The sequence below is a fragment of the Galleria mellonella genome, unplaced genomic scaffold (assembly GCF_026898425.1).
Source record: "Galleria mellonella isolate WM207_F2 unplaced genomic scaffold, CSIRO_AGI_GalMel_v1 utg57, whole genome shotgun sequence".
Lineage (NCBI taxonomy): Eukaryota > Metazoa > Arthropoda > Insecta > Lepidoptera > Pyralidae > Galleria > Galleria mellonella.
This window is the reverse complement of record NW_026442119.1, coordinates 9,134,999-9,155,004: the sequence shown is the minus strand read 5'-3', so window position 1 is coordinate 9,155,004 and position 20,006 is coordinate 9,134,999. Positions and strand designations below refer to the sequence as shown.

Sequence of the window (20,006 nt, the reverse complement as noted above, 5' to 3'; positions counted from 1 at the left end):
TTGTAAGTAAAAAAATATATATATATATATGTCATACGACTACAAAATTACCTGTTCTAATCAGTCCAAAGAGTGTGTAACTATCGCGTTGTTATTTTAATGTAACTTGACACGAATAACATTAAACTGGTAAATTTCTAAATTCACAAGGAAGAGAGAAGATAATTTATTAATTCTCAATCAATTTATTAAATATAGAAAAGACTAAAAGCAATTTCAAAAAGAAATAAAGACTTGATTCTATAAATTGTATAGAGAAAGCAAAATATTGATAAAACATATTACGGTGCATAGTACGTTTTGTAATTTAGCGACACACTGTGACTGATTTTAACGCGTTTGCGCATCATAGTCGTACAATAACTTGCTATACATGCCTAAACAAATGGTCGGCGTTTGTTGATGTCTAGGTATATCGTACCGCAAGCTTTCTGTTTATATTTACATCACAGTATAAGTGATTATAACAGTTGAATTCTTAAGATAAGTGGTACGGGGATACCAGCGAATACTGACTATACATACAACAAAATGTGTCTGCATGTATTAGCCGAGTCGGAGTAATTATTCTGACAAATAAAATACACCGTACAATCCGAATGAGCAAAGCCCATCAAATACATAATTCCACATAAACTGTAATCTATTTAGATACAAGAAGTTTATGCAATTGGTGGTTCCGATTATAGAGGTTGCTTCCATAATAAATAGATTTGTATGTAGGTATAAACCTAATACAAATGTAATTATCATAAGATAATTATGATATATTCAAACACTTCACATTAACTTCATTATTTGACAGATATTTGGTAAGAGTTGAGGTTACGATTTTATTTTTCTTACAAGGAACCAGCAGAATATTAGCGTTGCCGGTAGTTCTCTGCTTAATTCTGAGTTGGTTATCCTTTCGCCGTTGGGGCACATATATTTACCTACGTATTTATGTTGGTTTATAAGTTCAAAAGGCTGTGTTTGTAACTGAGAATAATCCATTTATCCACCTGTACAACAAGTACAAGTATTCGCATTTACAATATTGTTGCCTACAATTATAATAGCATACATTATTACGGTAGGTAGGTATAATCATTTAATAAAAAATAAAATAAAAATAGCCTTTATTCCTGAATTACAGATTCTTTTTTTTAAATTGTAAATACTCGTATGTGTAAATAATTAATGTTGACATCAGCAACATCTTATTTTTCAGGTTGTTTTAGAACAACCATTTTAGTATAATCATTTATAAACACAAAATTCTCGAAAAAAATATAATAATAATAACTTATAATATTTCATTTAGATTCAATCCTTGACGGGGTAGTCAGACGCATTTGTTGACTATGATATACGGTTAATATATTTATTAATAATAGTAACATAATTGGTTATTTGTCGATTATCATTAGTTGACAGTATTTATATAAATACGTATAAATAATGTACCACCCATAAAATTCCCGTTTTGCAAATTGTCTTATTATGACATCTCAATTGTCAAATCGTAGAAAAATGCATTTCCTCAGATCTTAAGTTAAAAGATAATTCTACTAAAATAGAAATAAATATTGTGGAAGCAATTCAATAGAGACTGATGAAAGATCAGTAAAAGGACACCAAAGAAACCAAATCTTGTAAAGAGATTTCAAACGAAAAGAATATACGGTGTATGAAATGCGAGAGTACATATCAAAATAGTTATTTAATGTGTTGCAAGAAATAACTTCTGCTAAAAGTGTGGATTTATAAGCCATTTAGGTCAAAAGCAATATCGCACTAATCGAAATAAGTGCATGAATGTGCTAGCGCTAGTTATATGGCGAAATAAATAGTATAAACCAAATAATCCATCAAGTAAAAAATAAATAAAGTTACCAAACAATCATTCAACTCTCCTATAACTACATTCATACTGAATGTTGAACATACTCTATTCCACTATAAAATATCTTGCCAAAATAGTGGAACTAAATGTTAACCAAACTCTATTCCATTATAAAATATCTTGCCAATATAGTGGAACTAAATGTTAACCATACTCTATTCCATTATAAAATATCTTGCCAAAATAGTGGAACTAAATGTTAACCATACTCTATTCCATTATAAAATATCTTGCCAAAATAGTGGAACTAAATGTTAACCATACTCTATTCCATTATAAAATATCTTGCCAAAATTGTGGAACTAAATGTTAACCATACTCTATTCCATTATAAAATATCTTGCCAAAATTGTGGAACTAAATGTTAACCATACTCTATTCCATTATAAAATATCTTGCCAAAATAGTGGAACTAAATGTTAACCATACTCTATTCCATTATAAAATATCTTGCCAAAATTGTGGAACTAAATGTTAACCATACTCTATTCCATTATAAAATATCTTGCCAAAATTGTGGAACTAAATGTTAACCATACTCTATTCCATTATAAAATATCTTGCCAAAATTGTGGAACTAAGTGTAACTCTATTCTATTATAAAATATCTTGTCAAAATGGTGGAACTAAATGTTAACCATCCTCTATTCCACTATAAAATATATATCTTGCCAAAGTGATGGAGTTACATTAAACATACCCATTGATTTGGGTACAAAACTAGTATACCCATAAATTCGGGTACAAAACTAACATACCCATCAATTCGGGTACAAAACTAACATACCCATTAATTCGGGTACAAAAGTAACATACCCATCAATTGGGGTACAAAAGTAACAATAATAATAATAGTCGACAAAACCTAGGACTACTTAAAAAAAAACTAACCAAGAAAAATCTGACAAAATTCTAGGACATATAGTCCTAAAGACTCGCTGATGTACTGGGCCCATTTAAAATGTCAGTCTTGGTTGGATTTGGAAGAAGTAGAGAAAAATTGTACTCGTAGCTTATTGTGTACCTAAGAGACTGCTATGATTCTTTATATATTACAATTAAGTTGTATATTAATTTACTAAACACAAAACAAACAAAAAAAATCCAAAATTCAAATTCAATATCTAAATGAACATCAGTTAGATATTGATCATAAAATCAAGTATTTAGTAAAATAAAATAGTATAGCTCAAATAAACAGAAAATATAATCGAACTTATAGACAAAGCTGCGAATTGAGTTTCTCTAGTCATACTTATTTTAAAGAATAGAAAAAAGGAATATAAATCTGTCTGTCAAGGGAAAAGTCCTAAACAAAAAATGTGCATGCTAATCTTGGTAAAAAACATGTTACAATTACTACATAATTAAAATACCTAATATGTATTTACTGCACACACACAACAAGATAAATTTATTTGTTTATGCAAATAAATTTATCTTTATCTAAACCTGGCTTAAAAGATGCTTTTTATCAAATTGAGATTAGAGAGAATGTACTTAACTTTTTATAACAAGCAAGTGGTTATTTCGTTTCGATTACGAACCTACTACAATAAATAATTAAAACTCTGTTTATTTAAATCTCTGTTTAAAGTGACTAAATATTATATTATTTAGTCTGTGTAACAATGGTACTTGTAATTTAACTTGTCAAAATCTATAAATTATATAAATATAATTTATTACTTTAAGTATCTTTATTTTTAATAACAGAGACTTACTTTAGTTTAAATATAAACAAATATTGGTCACGGTTTTGTAGCAAGACATGAAAACCACCAACTAATAGGTATATTAATATACACATGAATGTTTTAAATGTAACAATTGGAAATAATCCCAAATAAAGGAAATGAATAAGACACCTAAACATGTATTGAATATCTTACACAAGATTAACTGTTTGTTAATATTTTAATTTCGAACAAATGATGTAAGGCTAAAACATGTCCTATATCTATTTAAATTCGCGATTCACAACGCGAAAGTTTAAAAATGTGTTCAACGTATTTTAACTTTGTAAGGCAAAATAATATACCTACATATCCGTACACGTAGGTTACAAATAATGTATTAATAAAGGATTTATGTTCATGTTTAATCAATCGTAAGTAGAATTTTTAGGGCATGAGCTAATCTCAGAAAGTATTACTTGTAAGTCCCTAAAGACTATAGAATCACTTAGAAAACCAATTGTTTTTGGAAAATTTTAAAGTTATAAAACTAGTAACCTATTTTGAGAAATAAATATGATAATGTGTTATAATATTATTTAGATTTTATGTGTAAATATTTTAGAGATATGTATACAACTCTATATTATCAATATCTTAAATTACAAGTTGTTCACAGTCACACTTATCTATCTTTATCAATTTATTGGTACACAATAAAAGAAAATGGACTCAAAATTTGGCTACAATGATTGAACAAATACATAAAATGTTAAGGCGTAAGCTCGCTAAATATACTGTGTTCAGAGTTCTGGAAAGAAAAGTAAACATTTACAGTAATTCGTAATTTCCAAGCAAAAAGAGTTAGTAAATTGTGGATACTAAGTTTTATAAGCCATGCACGTAGTAGTTAGATGCTCCCAGGAAAACTGAACCTTAAAGTCAATCATTACAAACTCTTTAAATACGAATTCTGAGTCCTTTATTAATGGTTTTCTATTTTTATTTCATTTGAGATAGCGTAAACGAGCATTCGCTACGACTCAGGATAATTATTCTGGCACCCCGGCACTGTTGCCGTAAACAGTAGATTATGTATCAAGGTACAAAGGATTGATATCAGTTTTGGTACATATAATAGATGTCGTAATCAATGTTCATGAAGAAATAAAATTTTGTCTACATTACATCTGATCTAAAACAATATATTATGTAACATTCCTAAAATTAATCGATGTCTAAACTATAATAAATGTGACATACTTATGTAAATATTGAGATTATAAATAGTAACGTCTCTAATATTGTCAGTATATGTATTGTAGGAATTATTAATTGGAATTCTGATATACTTAGTATAAGACCATAAATCTTCTTAAAAGTACATAAGTAAAAGAAATTTTACAAGACTTGACACTTTATTCAGCACAACATTGGATAACTGCTTAGAATTTGGTATTAAACTATACTATTCGACACCATATTGACCGCAGTAGAACGAAGCAAGTAGAATACAAAAATGTGACATTATAATACGTGTACAAATAAATTAAAACCCAAAATCTGACTGGAGGGATAAACTCCTGCTATACCTCATAAGTTACAATATCATGCCACATTATTGATTTGTCATTAGAGATAAAATATCTTCTATTGTAAATGCTAAGAATAATGAGATTTATTTAGAATGGTAGAGACAAATCAATAAAAGAACATTTTAAAATTGGAAGGGAAAGATATAGTGACATAGATATTGAAAATAGGAGAAAGTGTATTCGGAATATAATTAAAGAAAATATATATGCGATACTTCAATCCCTGTATACATATACTTATTGGCGCTATATCTATAAGAAAATATGGTACTAGACAAGAATTGAGATGAAATATACACAATAATATACTTAAGAAGATGGAAGATCAGTAAGAAATTATAAGGATGATGAAAAGAAAGATCTCGATGGACTTCGAGAGGAAATAGTCATATAGTTATTTTTATACAAACCAGTCTTATTATATTTAGTTGCCTAAGTTATATTTTGTAACATAATATATATGGTAATATCATGATATTATTTTAGTTACCTATGATTGTAATGTAAAACTATATTGTTGTAGTTGTATCTATATGAAATTTGTGAGTAATTGTATCCTTTCACATTTTGTTGTAAATTCAACTTTGTTTGAAAAAAGCAACAGCTAAGTTTCTTGCCCGTTCTTCTTAGCTGAAATTGCATTCCGAATGGGCGGTAGATTTATAAAAAAAATGACTATTCAAAAATGCTTAAAAAATAATAATTAAGTTTCCTAGAGTAAAAATATTCATATTCTATTATTAATTTAAAATATTTTGAAAAGGGAGAGATGTGATGTACTCATTAAAGTTGAGACTGCAAGTCCCCCCGCTCCTGCCACTCCTCTGGGTGACGTCCGGGCGGGTGGTCGTGTGAGTCGCATTGTGACATATTATTGTTTATTATTTCCTACACCTACCTACCATACCAGGAGGACAGCACAAGTACTATCCATTATACATTCACATATGGTATTAGTAACGACAGTATTAAACAAAAAATAATATAAGTAAATTAGATAAATAAGCGGAAAATAACATTTGACCCAATAAAATGTTAAATAAAAAAAATATTGGTTTACGTTAAATCCTACTTCATTTGTATTATTTATTAATAGAGAGTATTTGTTCATCAAATTTTATGAAGGTGTAGCCGTTATAGAAAATTCTTTAAATTCATTTTAAAATGTTTTATTCGTGGGATAACGACTTCCAAAGTGCCAAAAAGTTCTTTTTAACAATATTAGTTTTGGGTATTTTTTGTACTTTTCGTTCTAATATAGCGCGTCAAGCAATCAAGAATGAGTAGCTTTTGGAGTAGCTTTAAATTTATTGATTTTTCTAGATTTATATTTCTTTGGATAACCTAATTATTATTTAATTTATTGTCTCTTTTGATGTCAATTTAGATTTTAGTCTGTATCAATCATTCGCAGCTACAAACTTAAAACATATAGCTTTAGAAATCCTGTTAATGCATTCAGATATATTTAAAGTGCAAGAGTGTAATTAAATTGACTTACCTGTGTTTTAGTTGAGAATGTTCTACTAGTTTCGGGATCCTTAACCTATTATTAAAATTCTACCTGCAAAAACCTACAATTGATTGTTTTTTTTTCTTTTTATCGCATTCTCTGGTATTTTATAGTTTTCTTGTTTGAATGTTAATTTTCATGGCCAAACATGCACCGTCAGAGGAAAAGGATTATTGACAATGGGGCCTAACAGCCCCATTACTAACAATATAATATGTATAATAAACGTCAAATATATATGATAAACGTCGATAATATCAGATCAATATCCATGCGGCTCCTCCTGGAAACTATCGTGATTAATTTTTATGGAATTCGTCACGATGGGCTAACTAATCTGCTTTTGTCCTCATCTATCATCTTTCATTGGTGCCCCGACGGAGTATATCAATAGTGCAGGCGGATTTACTATTACATTTTCACACATAAATAAGAACGCGCCATCATTTTAATTTGAAAGCAATTTTTTTTATATAACTTAGAATGGCAAACAAGCTGACGGAAAGTGATGGTAAGTGATAACCGTCGCCTATAGACATGAGCTACTGCTTAGTACCATGGACATAACAGAGATAACAAAAAGAGGATGTATAAATGAAATGCCGTGCAGTCCCGGCACAGAATGGACCCTCCCTTCCTTTCCGGTGAATGTCTCAAGAGGCGACTAAGGAAATTTAATGATAGAGGGATAGGCCGCAGCGCTCCTCTTCAAACTTTACCAAATCCTAACGGCGGTTGCTTGTCAAGCACGCATAGATAAAAGTTTCATACAGTTGATGTTTTAGATTTAATTATAAATGTAAGAGAGCTCATCGTTTATTGTGTATTGTATTACCAACTATCATTTGCCTAAACAGATTGTATACTTAAATATACTAATGAATAAATAAATTGTTTTTGACTTTTAAATTAAAAAAGATGAATGTTTCCAAATTGTTTCCAAAAATGTTTCCAATAATGTACACAATGTCGCTAATTTGACCCTATTTTCATAAGTATATTTGTAATCGATAAGTTTTACTCCAGTGTTATATTAATTTTGTGATGATTGAATTAGCTCTTTTCTTTATGAAGCAAACATCTTATTTTCACTTGTTAATATACAAGTCTATTTTGTGAATAAAAATATTTTCAACATAATGTATTTATGAAAAATTTTAAATTGTATAAAACTATATCTAGTCGTCTCACCTATATTTGAGTGTTCATAACTGGGTTTTTTTTGAGAATAAAATGCACTTATTTTAATATTTCAGAAAGTTTAAATTAAGTTTGTTTTTTCAGTGTGTCAAATGAATATAACATTAGTTACACTGTGTAAAATATCATTTGGCAATGGGCATGGATTAGACTTTTGTTATTTTTTTATGCAACTTAGAATGGCACAAAAACAATGTTTGACGGCCTACCTGATGGAAAGTGGTAACCGTCGCCTATAGACCTGAGTAGTATCATGGACATAACAGAGTATACTGTTTCGCCCATGATACCCCCCCATGCGTTGCCATTCCTGAGGGCTAAGATGTTATTCCTCTATACCCTGTTAATTCACTGCCATATTCCATCCTTCAAACACAACACAGCTATGCGCACACAACTGCTTCATGGTAGAAATACGAATAGAACAGAGATACTCAAACAAACGACTTTTGTACAAAGTCTCCATTCTGGTAAAAATACACGTATAAAAGTAAACTAAAAAGAAATGACTTAAAACTATGATCCCTTGTTTATTTAATATTGTCATTCAATGTATTTACATGAAAGACAAAATTGAGTATATTTCTTTAGGAACATAATATTATTTAAAATTTTCGATGTGTTTCAAATTCGAATGAAATTTGAATGAAACAGATAACAGAATAAGTAATAGCTAATTGTGATATTTTAATTAACCAATAAGTATTATAATTTTGATACAAGATACATGAACTCTTTAAAGGTTATAAGAAAATAAAAAAAAAATCAATCATGTTACTTCTAGGCTGATTGACTTATAGTTCGATTTCGAAAATTTTGATCTTTACATATATATCCGTAAATATATTCCATTCAGAAATCTATATACATTAAAATTTTTGTCTTAGAAATTATTCTAAGGCTGCTGTATATTCCATCAAACGGTCAACAGTAACCACCCAATTACAAAATTACCTTAAATATTAAAATAGATAGAGGGTATGATGTATTAAAATCACTTTTACATATTTATTTAATTTATTTACATTTTATACATAAATTAAATTATTTCGTTTGGTATCAATAAGTTAATATAAACAATTCCTCAGTTTACCAACCGTAGCTAGCTCCTATTCCAGAGTATGATACGTGAGATACAGCGGGGGCGGCAGAGTATGTGACCGCGGATTTGAGTACAGGGGCAGCTGCGTAAGAAACGGCGGGCGCGGCAGCAGCATAAGAGAGGGCGGGTGCAGCAGCTGCGTAAGTTACAGCGGGAGCGATGCTCTTAGTGACTACGGGAGCAGCGGCATAAGTGGCCAATGCTGGAGCGGCGTAGGTCTTGGCGTAGGCCAGAGGAGCAGAGTGAGTGGAGATGGATTGGTAGGACACCGCTGGGGCAACGGCTTTTGCTACAAATGGAGCAGCAGCATATGTAGTCACTGCGGGAGCAGCATAGGTTTTGGCAACCACTGGAGCCGCAGCGTAGGCTACAGGTGCAGAGTGAGTAGAGATCGTTTGGTATGAGACAGCAGGGGCGACAGCTTTGGTAATAACTGGAGCCGCAGAGTACTGCAGAGCGGGTGCGGCCGCAGCGTACGCAACTGGTGCAGAGTGAGTAGAGATCGACTGGTAGGAGACAGCAGGGGCAGCTGCGTATGCCGCAGGGGCAGCTGCATATGCTGCAGGGGCAGCTGCGTATGTCAGAGGGGCTGCGTGAAGGAGGTTGCCGGCGGAAGCGATGCCCGCAGCGCACAGGAAGACTACGATCTATAAAGAAATACATATATTTAAAATTAAATATGATCACGAATAATTATTTCAAATCATTGAATGGTAACTTTTTTTTCTGTACCTTGGAGTACATGTTTGTATTGTACGTTGGTGTAGTTTGTAATAATTTTTGTAGCACTTGCTTTCGCTTTTATATGAGTACGCTCAAACTGGTATTGATATTAAGTTTGCGTGTCGATCACCGTGGGCGTTTTGGTTGCAATGTCAAGGTGAGGTACCACCTTCGATAAATAGTCAATTGTGTAATTGGTATATACACATGAAGCTGTCATTAATGTAAACCATAAGGAAATCCTTCTCGGAAGTAATATTATGGACTGGAATTTGTGTTTTTCATTTATTATTGTCGACATGTTACTTATAAGGTAGGTATGTTATTTGTATGATGGTAAGTATTAGTATTTTAGAATGATAAACAAGTAGTCTATCGTCGTCTATAGATATACATGATATAGATGTTCATGGTACATGAAGTGTAATGTTATTTATTTTGTAATTTCAGTATGTAATAGAATAATTATTAAAGTATTCTTTCATCCAAAAGCGTCCAATTAAAAAAAAAAAAAGATATCCAATTATGCCTTTCATTTATAGCAGAGAGTTAATAGACTTTCTACAAAATATTGCCTTCAATTTATCTTCAATTGTAAATTATTCCATAGTGTGCCATATATTTTTTCTTTATATGGGTATCACTATTATTTATTCTGTGATATGGGGTCAGATTACCAGCTGTCGCATTTCGACCCAAAGAGAGAGATCTTTTATACATTCCTCATAAACTCCTACCTTACAAATTTTGATTATATATATGTGCATGTATTTAAGGTATATCTGCATACATCGAGTATATATTTTTTATATTGAAACAACACAGCATTTTAAGTTTTAAGAAAAGAGTTTCATAGTACATACGTACATATCTGTCACGCCTGTCTCCCATTAGGGTAGGCAGAAACAATGAAACGCTAAATGCTTCGATTCAAACAAACCTCTTTCGCTTCTTCCACATTCATCAATCTTTTCATACACGCTCGCCGGTTACGGGTACTTTTAATTTGGCCCTTCTTCAGCACGTCGCCTATTTGGTCGACATACGTCCGTCTAGGCCCTACTGACATCTCCATTCATTCTTACTCGATAAATCTCTTTCGTAATTCTTCTTTCATCCATCCTCTCCAAATGACCAAACCAACGCAACATTCCTTTTTCGATTTTCGATTGACTACATCGTCTTTCAATATTACAATATCTAATTATCGTATAAATGAGGTTATTGACATAAGAGTTGGTTAAGCCAATTAAGAAAATTACTTTTTTTAACTGTTTTCTTTGTCTAGCATGTATAAAAGACTTAGACTATATGAATCTGGTAATTAATGTGACTTACTGATACAAAATAGTGCTGAGTAATTATCTTAATGGAATTATAGGGTCCTAAATTCTTTTTCTTATGCAACTTAGAATGGCAAATAAGCTGACGGCCCACCTGATTGAAAGTGGTAACCGTCGTCAATAGACATGTACATAATAGAGTATACTGTTTCGCCCATGATACCCCCATGCGTTGCCATTCCTGAGGACTCAGGTGTTATTCCTCTGTATCCTGTAAATTCACTGCCATATCCCACCCTTCAAACCGAAACATAGCCATGTAAACACAACTGCTTCACGATAAAAACACGAATGGGTCAGAGGTACCCAAGCAAACGACTTTTGTACAAAATCTCCCTCTGGTAAATAACATTTGATAATTTCTTTATTACTTGTGTGAGGTTATTACCCTCTGGTGTCAAAGAGTTATTGGATCGCCTTTATTACACGGAGACCTGATGGAAAGTGGTAACCATCGCCTATAGACATGAACAGTATCATGGAAATAACAGAATATACTGTTTCGCCCATGATACCCTCCATGCGTATTACAGACATGAGTGAAGATTGAATACAATTATTGTAATCTAGGATTACTCGCAGTATCTGTAACCAGAATTCACAGAAGAACTTGTCTCAAGAACTTTTCTTTTTGCTGAATGAATCTGTCATATAGGTCGACTTATTATCATTATAGTTTATTGAGTTTTTGATGTTATATTACTCAATTCGGTTTTACTCTGAGCATTCTAATTTAAAAGGCTTTAAGTCATTATTTCAATAAAAATAAAAATTGCTTTTTAGTATAAAAACACATACGATTTATTCAATCTATAACATCTAGAATACCCGTTTCACAATATTAAATTTACCAATAGTTGTTGCCATGACCATAACCACCATAACCAGCGGAGGCGTATCCAAGAGAAGCAGGAGCGTGGACACGGTATTGCGAGATGGTTGACACGGCTGGTGCATAGGAATTGGCGTAACTGACTGATGGGTAAGAATGAGCGTAATTCAGGGCCGGAGCGGCGATATTTTTAGTAACAGATACGTGGGACACCGCAGATCCACCAGCTCCGTATCCGCCATATCCACCATAACTGCCATGTCCAGCATATCCGCCATATCCGCTGTATCCGCCATATCCGCTGGATCCGCCATATCCGCTATATCCGCCATAACCGTTGTGTCCGCCATAACCGCCGTAACCGCCATATCCAGCATATCCGCTATATCCTGCGTTCAGTAAGGCTCCGGCACGAGCCATAGCGACAAGGCATGCAATGACGGCGATCTGAAAGTTGCATTTGGAAAGTAATTATAGACATAGCTTTATCCATATAGGATTTATAGATATTTATGTCTAATTCATATTTGAATTAAATTTGTTATACAGTGTTAAAGTACCAGTTATGTCTTTAAAGTAAAATACAATAAAGTGAAATGCATCACTTATAGTTTAAATTCAAGTTTATTTTTATTCTCCAAATAAGTAAAGTACGACGTAACTGTCAATATTTCTAAATTTGAGAAATTATAAACAATTCCAAAGTAGCTTATTAGTAACATATACCTTTAGGAATGTGTAATTAAAATTTATTGTTATATCAGTATATTTTAATAAAATTGTAAACTTACCTTAGCGAACATTTTTGGTGGTTGTTTATTACTCTTCACTGGTGATGAGTACAATGTCTTTGTACGTATTGTTATATGCTTTTATATTAAAATCTTAGGAAATGAGCACCATATTTCAAGGTTCAATTATCATAAATTTGGAAAACGGAGCGTGACGACTTTTAATTAATCATACTTACGGTTGGTACATACTCGTATACGAGTTAGTATTATTATTTACATTCATGATATTTAATTGCCTTACATATATTACACTTTTGAGATGTAAAAGGCAACAAAAGTAAATATTAATCATAACGGTAATTTCAACAATTTAATAAGTCAGAGTTGTTAAGTGTTTACTTTTATTCTAAGACAATTTATGTAATATGTAATAGTTTGGGGACCATCTTAAAGTATTGAAATACTAACTAGGAAACAGGAAGCCAAAGCCGAAACATCCATATTTTTATATGCCAGTAGTATAAATGACAGCTTTGTCAACTGTCATTAGTACGATGACAATTGAAAGGTTATTGATTATTATTATCGATGTTTTGCAATTGTTATCGCAGCATTTTGTAGTAGACAAAGTTTTAGATTGTCTTATTGTTAAAGTTTTGAAAGGGAAATTCTGATCCCTTTAAAAGAGTATACGAAATATATTAAGAACTTATTAACTTATTATATTAACTTATAATATTAAGAACCGGCTGTTTTGTGTAGTTTTATCCTTGTGAATTCTATGTGTTAAGTTAGGGTGTACCTTACTCTCATACCAAATTTCATTCAAATCCGTTGAGCCGTTTAAGCGTGATTGAGTAACAAACATACAAACATCATTACAAACTTTCACATTTATAATATTATAGTAGGATTATGTTCTTAGCGATACAAAAACTGAAAATGTACTAGCCGCTATATATAAATATAATTATGAGTTATATATAACTTATTGTTTATGATCATTAAATTTAATATTATATATGATTATCATATATTGTTAATAAGATGTCTAAATTAAATATTGTTATCCAGAGAGTAATCTTGCTAATATACACTTAGTCTTGATGTGGTACGTTCGTCGACTTTAAGATTAATAAATATATATATAAATAAAGAAATATCTTCTTTAATTTTATCTTTTTTAATTCTATCCTCTTTAATTTTATTCAAGTTTAATGTTTTTTAAAATATAATTAGATAGACATAGATATATTATGCGTCACTTAAATTTCTCATTAAGGTAGGCAGAAACAATAGAATGTCAAATGCTGCAATTCTTACAGATCTTTATCGCTTGTTTCACATTCATCAATCCATTTATGCAAGTTCTCCCGTATTTTTATCAAAGGGTTATAATCGAGTAGTAGCCCCACCTCCATGTACCCTGCTAGTAGGGTATTAGTAGTGATGAAAGGTAAGGACGAAGTTATGTCAGTTGGGCCATTGTGATGAATTCAACAAGAATTAACCACGATGATTTCTAGGGGGATTTCGTGAAGCTCAGCTTGATAACTATTATATATATATATATATATATATATATATATATATATATATATATATATATATATATATATATATATATATTTATTTTTATTTTTTATTTATTTAACAAAGTATGTTTGTATTAGCACAGAATTTATCATTGCTTCCTACACTAGGCTGAGCCTGTCCTGTAGGAAGCAGGCAGCAGCAACACATAAAATATATATATATATATATATATATATATATATATATATATATATATATATATAAACTCATATTAATATTTACAATTTATACGAGTAGTATAATATTTAAATAATAATAGAAGTAAAATGTAGTTAATAATTATTAAAATCGTTATTATTAAACGACTTCGCATATTTTTAAGTGAACGCTATAATACATTGTCGCCTTTACCAGACAATACCTCTCACTTTGCGGGATAAAGCATGACGTTAAAAATATATTCACAAGTGAAATATTAACAATTATTTAAGAAATAAAAATATTTCAAATTTTATTTATTTTATCATTACCAATAACCTTGATCAAGCCACCTCATCCTTCAATATAATGTAGTCACAGAAGCGTCTAACTATTGTTTGAAGAAAATTCTACCAATAGTAAGAGTACCTATATGAGTAGTATGATCAATTTTCAACTTAAAGGCCAAATTTAACATTTTTCATTAATGACACGCTCAAATAAAGCAATCAGATTGAATCAATTAAATATATCAAGTTAAAGAGATTAGAATTTTACTTTGTAAAAGTATAGCGATTTCAATCGTAAGAATAATAATAAAAAATAATACTCTAATCAACGTGAAAGTATTATTTATTGAAAACGAGGTATTTTAATGAGAGTACTATTGATTGAAAACAAAACTATCAAAATTAGTTAGGTGTTGTCATTGATATCGCGTAACGTTCACATAAAAAAATACGATTGAATTGAGTGCCTTTCTGGTTTCGCGTAATAAAAAAATCTTATTGTCAATGAACTGTCACTGTTGTTTACAATACCGAGAAACGATATAATAAAAATGTAGCACTAAATAATTCATTCCCAATTCTTTTCTTCCCTATTTTTATCCTTATTTCCTGTTTTATCTTGATGTTGGTCTGATTGTTTAATCAAGGGCAAGGTCATTGCCTTGAACTTTCGTAGTTCGTCTTTGGAATTACGAATATTCTTGTAAACAAAACGATCAATGTAATATATATATGGATAATATATATATATGCCAGATTGATGGGTTAAATAGGCTACGATATCGATCTCTAAAGATAGACGACGCCAATGTGGAAGACTACGACGACTTTGAAGGTTTTATAATGTATCGTAAACTTTGACTTGGGATAAAGATATCTGGCAAGATAGGTCTTTGTTCAGCAGTAACACACTTTAAAAAAACAGGCTATTGAGAATATTGATAATATGGTAACCTATATTAAGGATATATAATGCAATGTATATAGAATGATACAGATTGTGGCCATGTGGTCTCGGTATGGAAAAGGCCACCGCTTCCTTTCTTGTATGTGTCGTAAGAGCTAGAGAAGAACTCGACTAAGGAAGGGCAAGGGATGGGCAGTGTTCCTCTTTAGACATCACCAAAGGCCTAACTACGGTTGCCGATCCACCTGCTAAGCGTGGCAACTACTAACAACCTCCCCCTCCCCAATTATGGGGAAGCCTATGTTCACCAATAATAATAATTGACAGCAGTGCACAATTAATGGCTGATATGGTATGGTACATATCAGCGAATAAATTAAAATTGTTAATAATAAAAAAATTAAATTAAATAAAAGATATTATTCAAAAGATTTTATTTTACGCACAAATATTTAGAAAGAGAAATCCATTGTATCATGCATTGTTAACAAGAAGGTTTTACAAATAAATAATAGAAGAACCAAATCAATTAACACAGTTATTTACCAGCCGAATCTACCGTAACCGCCGAGGCCGTATCCGCCGTATCCGGTAATCCCGGCGTAATTCGCAAGAGGGTTATAGGCACCGGCGGCTACGACAGGGGCCCCGTAAGCACCGTATCCACCATAGCCTAAAGAGCCATAACCATAACCGAGGTTGGTGCCAATATAGGCAGCCTGAGCTACGACGAAGAAGCAGAGGACGGCAACAATCTGGAAAAAAGAAATAGGTGTATAAAAATATTCGATCGCTGTGTGTAATGTAATTTCAAAGTTTGAGCTTACTTCTTTGTATTAGATATTTAATTTTAACATTGTAAAATGATTTACTTATCAATATACAATTTTTTTTCTCTTTTAATAGTTTCAGTACTAAATAAAAAAATAAGATTCTCAAGTCTTTTAAGAGACCATCTTTATCTAGATTTTTCAGTTCTCAGATAGATACATAGATGTGTGGAGTTGGTACGTCGGCGAAAATCGCGCGGCAAAGATGAGGTGTAATGAAACAGCGAAGTGTTGGTATTCAAGCACTATTGATATTATACTAATGATATATTATATACCACCACACCATACATGCATGACATATAAGGGTACAAATATCAATCCAACCGATTACAATAATATTCCCTCAGCGTACATATAATACGAGTAGCATCAATGTTTTTTTTCTCTCTCTGTCAAATCACCTGTTAAAAAGACAGGGTTGCCACAGATACATTTTAAAAACGTATTTATTATCTAATACTATCCTAATTGTACTTCTAATAAGGGATGAAAAACGATAAGATTAGGAATCATATGAATTGTTTGTACTATTACTATGATATTTCTATCTATACTTTTTTTTGGGAACCCGAATTAATCTTTATTTTGTTCGAATTATGAAACTGGATGAAGCAAGATGATGACGGAGCATAGGGATTGTGGTTTTATCTAAACTTTTTTAATTTTTTTTTATATAATAACATGATGTGTGATCATCCTGAGCGAACACAGGGATAACATGGTCTATGAATGCAATCGACCGAAAGAATATTCTATTTTCAACGATTTATCGTACTATCTTTGCTCATTAAGGGTTTTTTTTTCACACTACGTTAGAAGAAAATGACTAAGTAGCAAATGAATTTATGGATGGATACGTGATCGCACGCTTGTGACATACGAAGAGACAGTAACGTAAGGCATCTTATTCTTTCCTGACGGAAACTTACTGGTATCTATCGTGAGGTCTATTTGCTACCTGTCTAGAGGGGGCTATTATAGGAGTTGTAGTAAATTGCTAATTTTGTTTTTAGAACCATTTCCAACAACATTGCAAAATATTTACATGAGGAATTTTTATAACTGCCATTACTGCCAAGAATTGCTTAATTATTATTTTGCAAAGTTATTACTTTAAAACTTACCTTGGCGATCATGTTGTTAGTTGTTGTTTTGAGGTGTTTCTACAAGAAGAATGATTATTGTTGTAAAAATATCTGTTTATATATGTATTTACGTATGTATGTTAGACTACTTATTTACGTACACTAATCCAGGAAACTGGATTTATTCTCAAGGTTTCAGGTTTAATTTATTAATAATAACAATATTCAAGAGGTTTTTGTAATTAATACGTTTCCTTAAACACATAATTATATAATTTAATGGCACATAATTAATAAATATTTTTTTTTGTCATCGAGGGAAAAGTAATTAATTACTTTGGTATTGTTCTTTTTATGTACTAATAAAAAACTTTTTAATGAAAATATAATCTTAATTTTAATATATGCCTAATCTGTAAATCATTAAACTTAAATATATACAAACATTACTTGTTTAATAGAAGTGAATATATATATTTTTTGGATTATTATAAGTGATAGCAACGTTTTAAATAAGGTATAGATAGGTTTTTATGTATTAAAAATGATTTAGAGAAGTAAATAAGTAATTTTGTGTGATAAATGACTCAATAGAGTAAAAATTCAGACGTCTTTATTGTTATATTTTCTTCTTGAGCCATTACCGTAACTTAGCCTTTGTCAAGTAAATATTTTTTTATAACTAGTTAAATTATGACATCGCCAGGTGGCCTATATTCATTTCAATAATGAGACCCTAAAATTAACATAACTTAAAAATACGGTTAAAAGAGTTTTGTAAATTTATTGACAGGAACATGTTATTGAGAGTCATTTAGATCTAATCTAATCATTATTATCTAATAATCCAATAATAATAACAAATTAAACTTGTTTCAAATTAAAGGCATATTAACATAGATATACGTTTAAATAGATATCGCAACTGCGTACTCTTTGCGTGAAAATTTTTGTTTATAAAATAGGCTCAAAAGATGGATCTGTTCACATTAACACTAGATATCGATCTGGAGTACCTACATGAAAATCAGAGTAATAAACTATTACTGTTATTTGAATTATTTAAAAACAATATTTGTTTTTAGAAAGATTTCGTGTAGGACAGATTTGATTTTAAAGGCCTGTGTTTTGATAAATAAAAGAAAGAGTTGGCAAAACTGTTACAATTAATACTAAAATATTTCTTTAAGAATTAACGTTTTTTTTATAAATATATATTATATGTCATATATATTTATTTACAATTTGACATTTTATTATTCGCCGTTAATATATATGACATATAATTATCAATTTGATTTTAATTATATATATTTTATTAATATTGTACAATTAAACTCGTCATGGTTTATATGGATTTCTAATTTAATTTTCTTTTTCATATAACCAATTTTTAATTTAAGAAATGGGCATCAATTTATTTATTTATTCTTTATTGCACAATAAAATTTTATACAAGTGGCAAGCTTAATACTATATGACATTCTCTACCAGTAAACCATTAGATAAAAACAGAAAATGTATAAAGGGCATATGTGGTAAAAAATTTGTGGCATAATTATAGTAACATACTGAAATAAATATACATAAAAACTATGGTAAATATTATAAGATATATATATCTTTTTTATTCAACTTAGAATGGCAAACAAGCTGACGGCCCACCTGACGGAATGTGGTAACCGTCGCCTATAGACATGAGCAGTACCGTGGACATAACAGAGTATACTGTTTCGCCCATGGTACTCCCCATGCGTTGCCATTCCTGAGAACTCAGATGTTATTCCTCTGTACCCAGTAAATTCACATATATATTTAATATTGTATGAATAATTTATTATTGTATTAGATATACATCTTGTACATCCATTCATGGTAGGCCACTCCTTCCTTTCCCGTGGGTGTCGTAAGAGGCAACTAAGGGAAGGCAAAGGATCGGTAGCAGCGTCCCTCTTAAAACATCTGAAAAGCCTAACAGCGGTTGCCAATCCGCCTATCAAGCGTAGAAGCTACTGGCAAACCCCCCAAGTCTTAAGTTCAGCAGTAGACGATTTAAGGCTGATATGATGATAAGTATTCTAAATGTGAAAGTTTGTAAGGAGTAATGGATGGATCGATAGAAGGATAGATGTTTGTTGCTCTTTTACGCAAAAATTACCAAATTTGAATGAAATTTAGTACACAAATAGGCCCAACGTACTTTATGTACTAATTTACGCCGGTTATAGCTAGTCTATTTTACGATATCTAATTCATGTCTAGACCCATGTTTCTGCAAATAAATTATAGATTGATTGTTTGATCATGGGAAGTAATTAAATTGTGTTTAATTTTCGTACAAACTGAACTCGTTTATTTCTATCTATATCAGTGTGTAATAAACATCCAAATTTCAATTTAAAATTTTATCCCTTTGCAATATATAATAAAACATAGCTCCTTATAGTAGAAATCTCATGTAGTACCGTTAATTATACATGAATAATATACTCGTATTATAAAAGTACGCAATTTAAAAAACGAATTCTCGCAATTGATATATGGTTTTATC

The 20,006-nt window shown here is 31.0% G+C and overlaps 3 protein-coding genes across 3 annotated transcripts; all 3 read right to left on the bottom strand.

Moving 5' to 3' along the window:
- Positions 1-8,896: 8,896 nt before the first annotated feature.
- Positions 8,897-9,788, bottom strand: LOC116413184 (cuticle protein 16.5-like). Its single transcript, XM_031910798.2, has 2 exons — positions 9,707-9,788; positions 8,897-9,621 (listed from the first exon to the last, which is right to left on the bottom strand). The coding sequence occupies exons 1-2, from the start codon at positions 9,716-9,718 to the stop codon at positions 8,962-8,964; spliced, it is 672 nt and encodes a 223-aa protein (XP_031766658.1). The 5' UTR covers positions 9,719-9,788; the 3' UTR covers positions 8,897-8,961.
- Positions 9,789-11,841: 2,053 nt separating this feature from the next.
- On the bottom strand, positions 11,842-12,755 carry LOC113509861 (prisilkin-39-like). The gene is made up of 2 exons (XM_026893287.3): positions 12,664-12,755; positions 11,842-12,319 (listed from the first exon to the last, which is right to left on the bottom strand). Exons 1-2 carry the CDS (start codon positions 12,673-12,675, stop codon positions 11,888-11,890), a joined length of 444 nt encoding a protein of 147 aa, XP_026749088.2. The 5' UTR covers positions 12,676-12,755; the 3' UTR covers positions 11,842-11,887.
- A 3,203-nt stretch (positions 12,756-15,958) lies between these two features.
- Positions 15,959-17,615, bottom strand: LOC116413182 (shematrin-like protein 1). Its single transcript, XM_031910796.2, has 2 exons — positions 17,495-17,615; positions 15,959-16,292 (listed from the first exon to the last, which is right to left on the bottom strand). Exons 1-2 carry the CDS (start codon positions 17,504-17,506, stop codon positions 16,080-16,082), a joined length of 225 nt encoding a protein of 74 aa, XP_031766656.2. The 5' UTR covers positions 17,507-17,615; the 3' UTR covers positions 15,959-16,079.
- Positions 17,616-20,006: the final 2,391 nt, after the last annotated feature.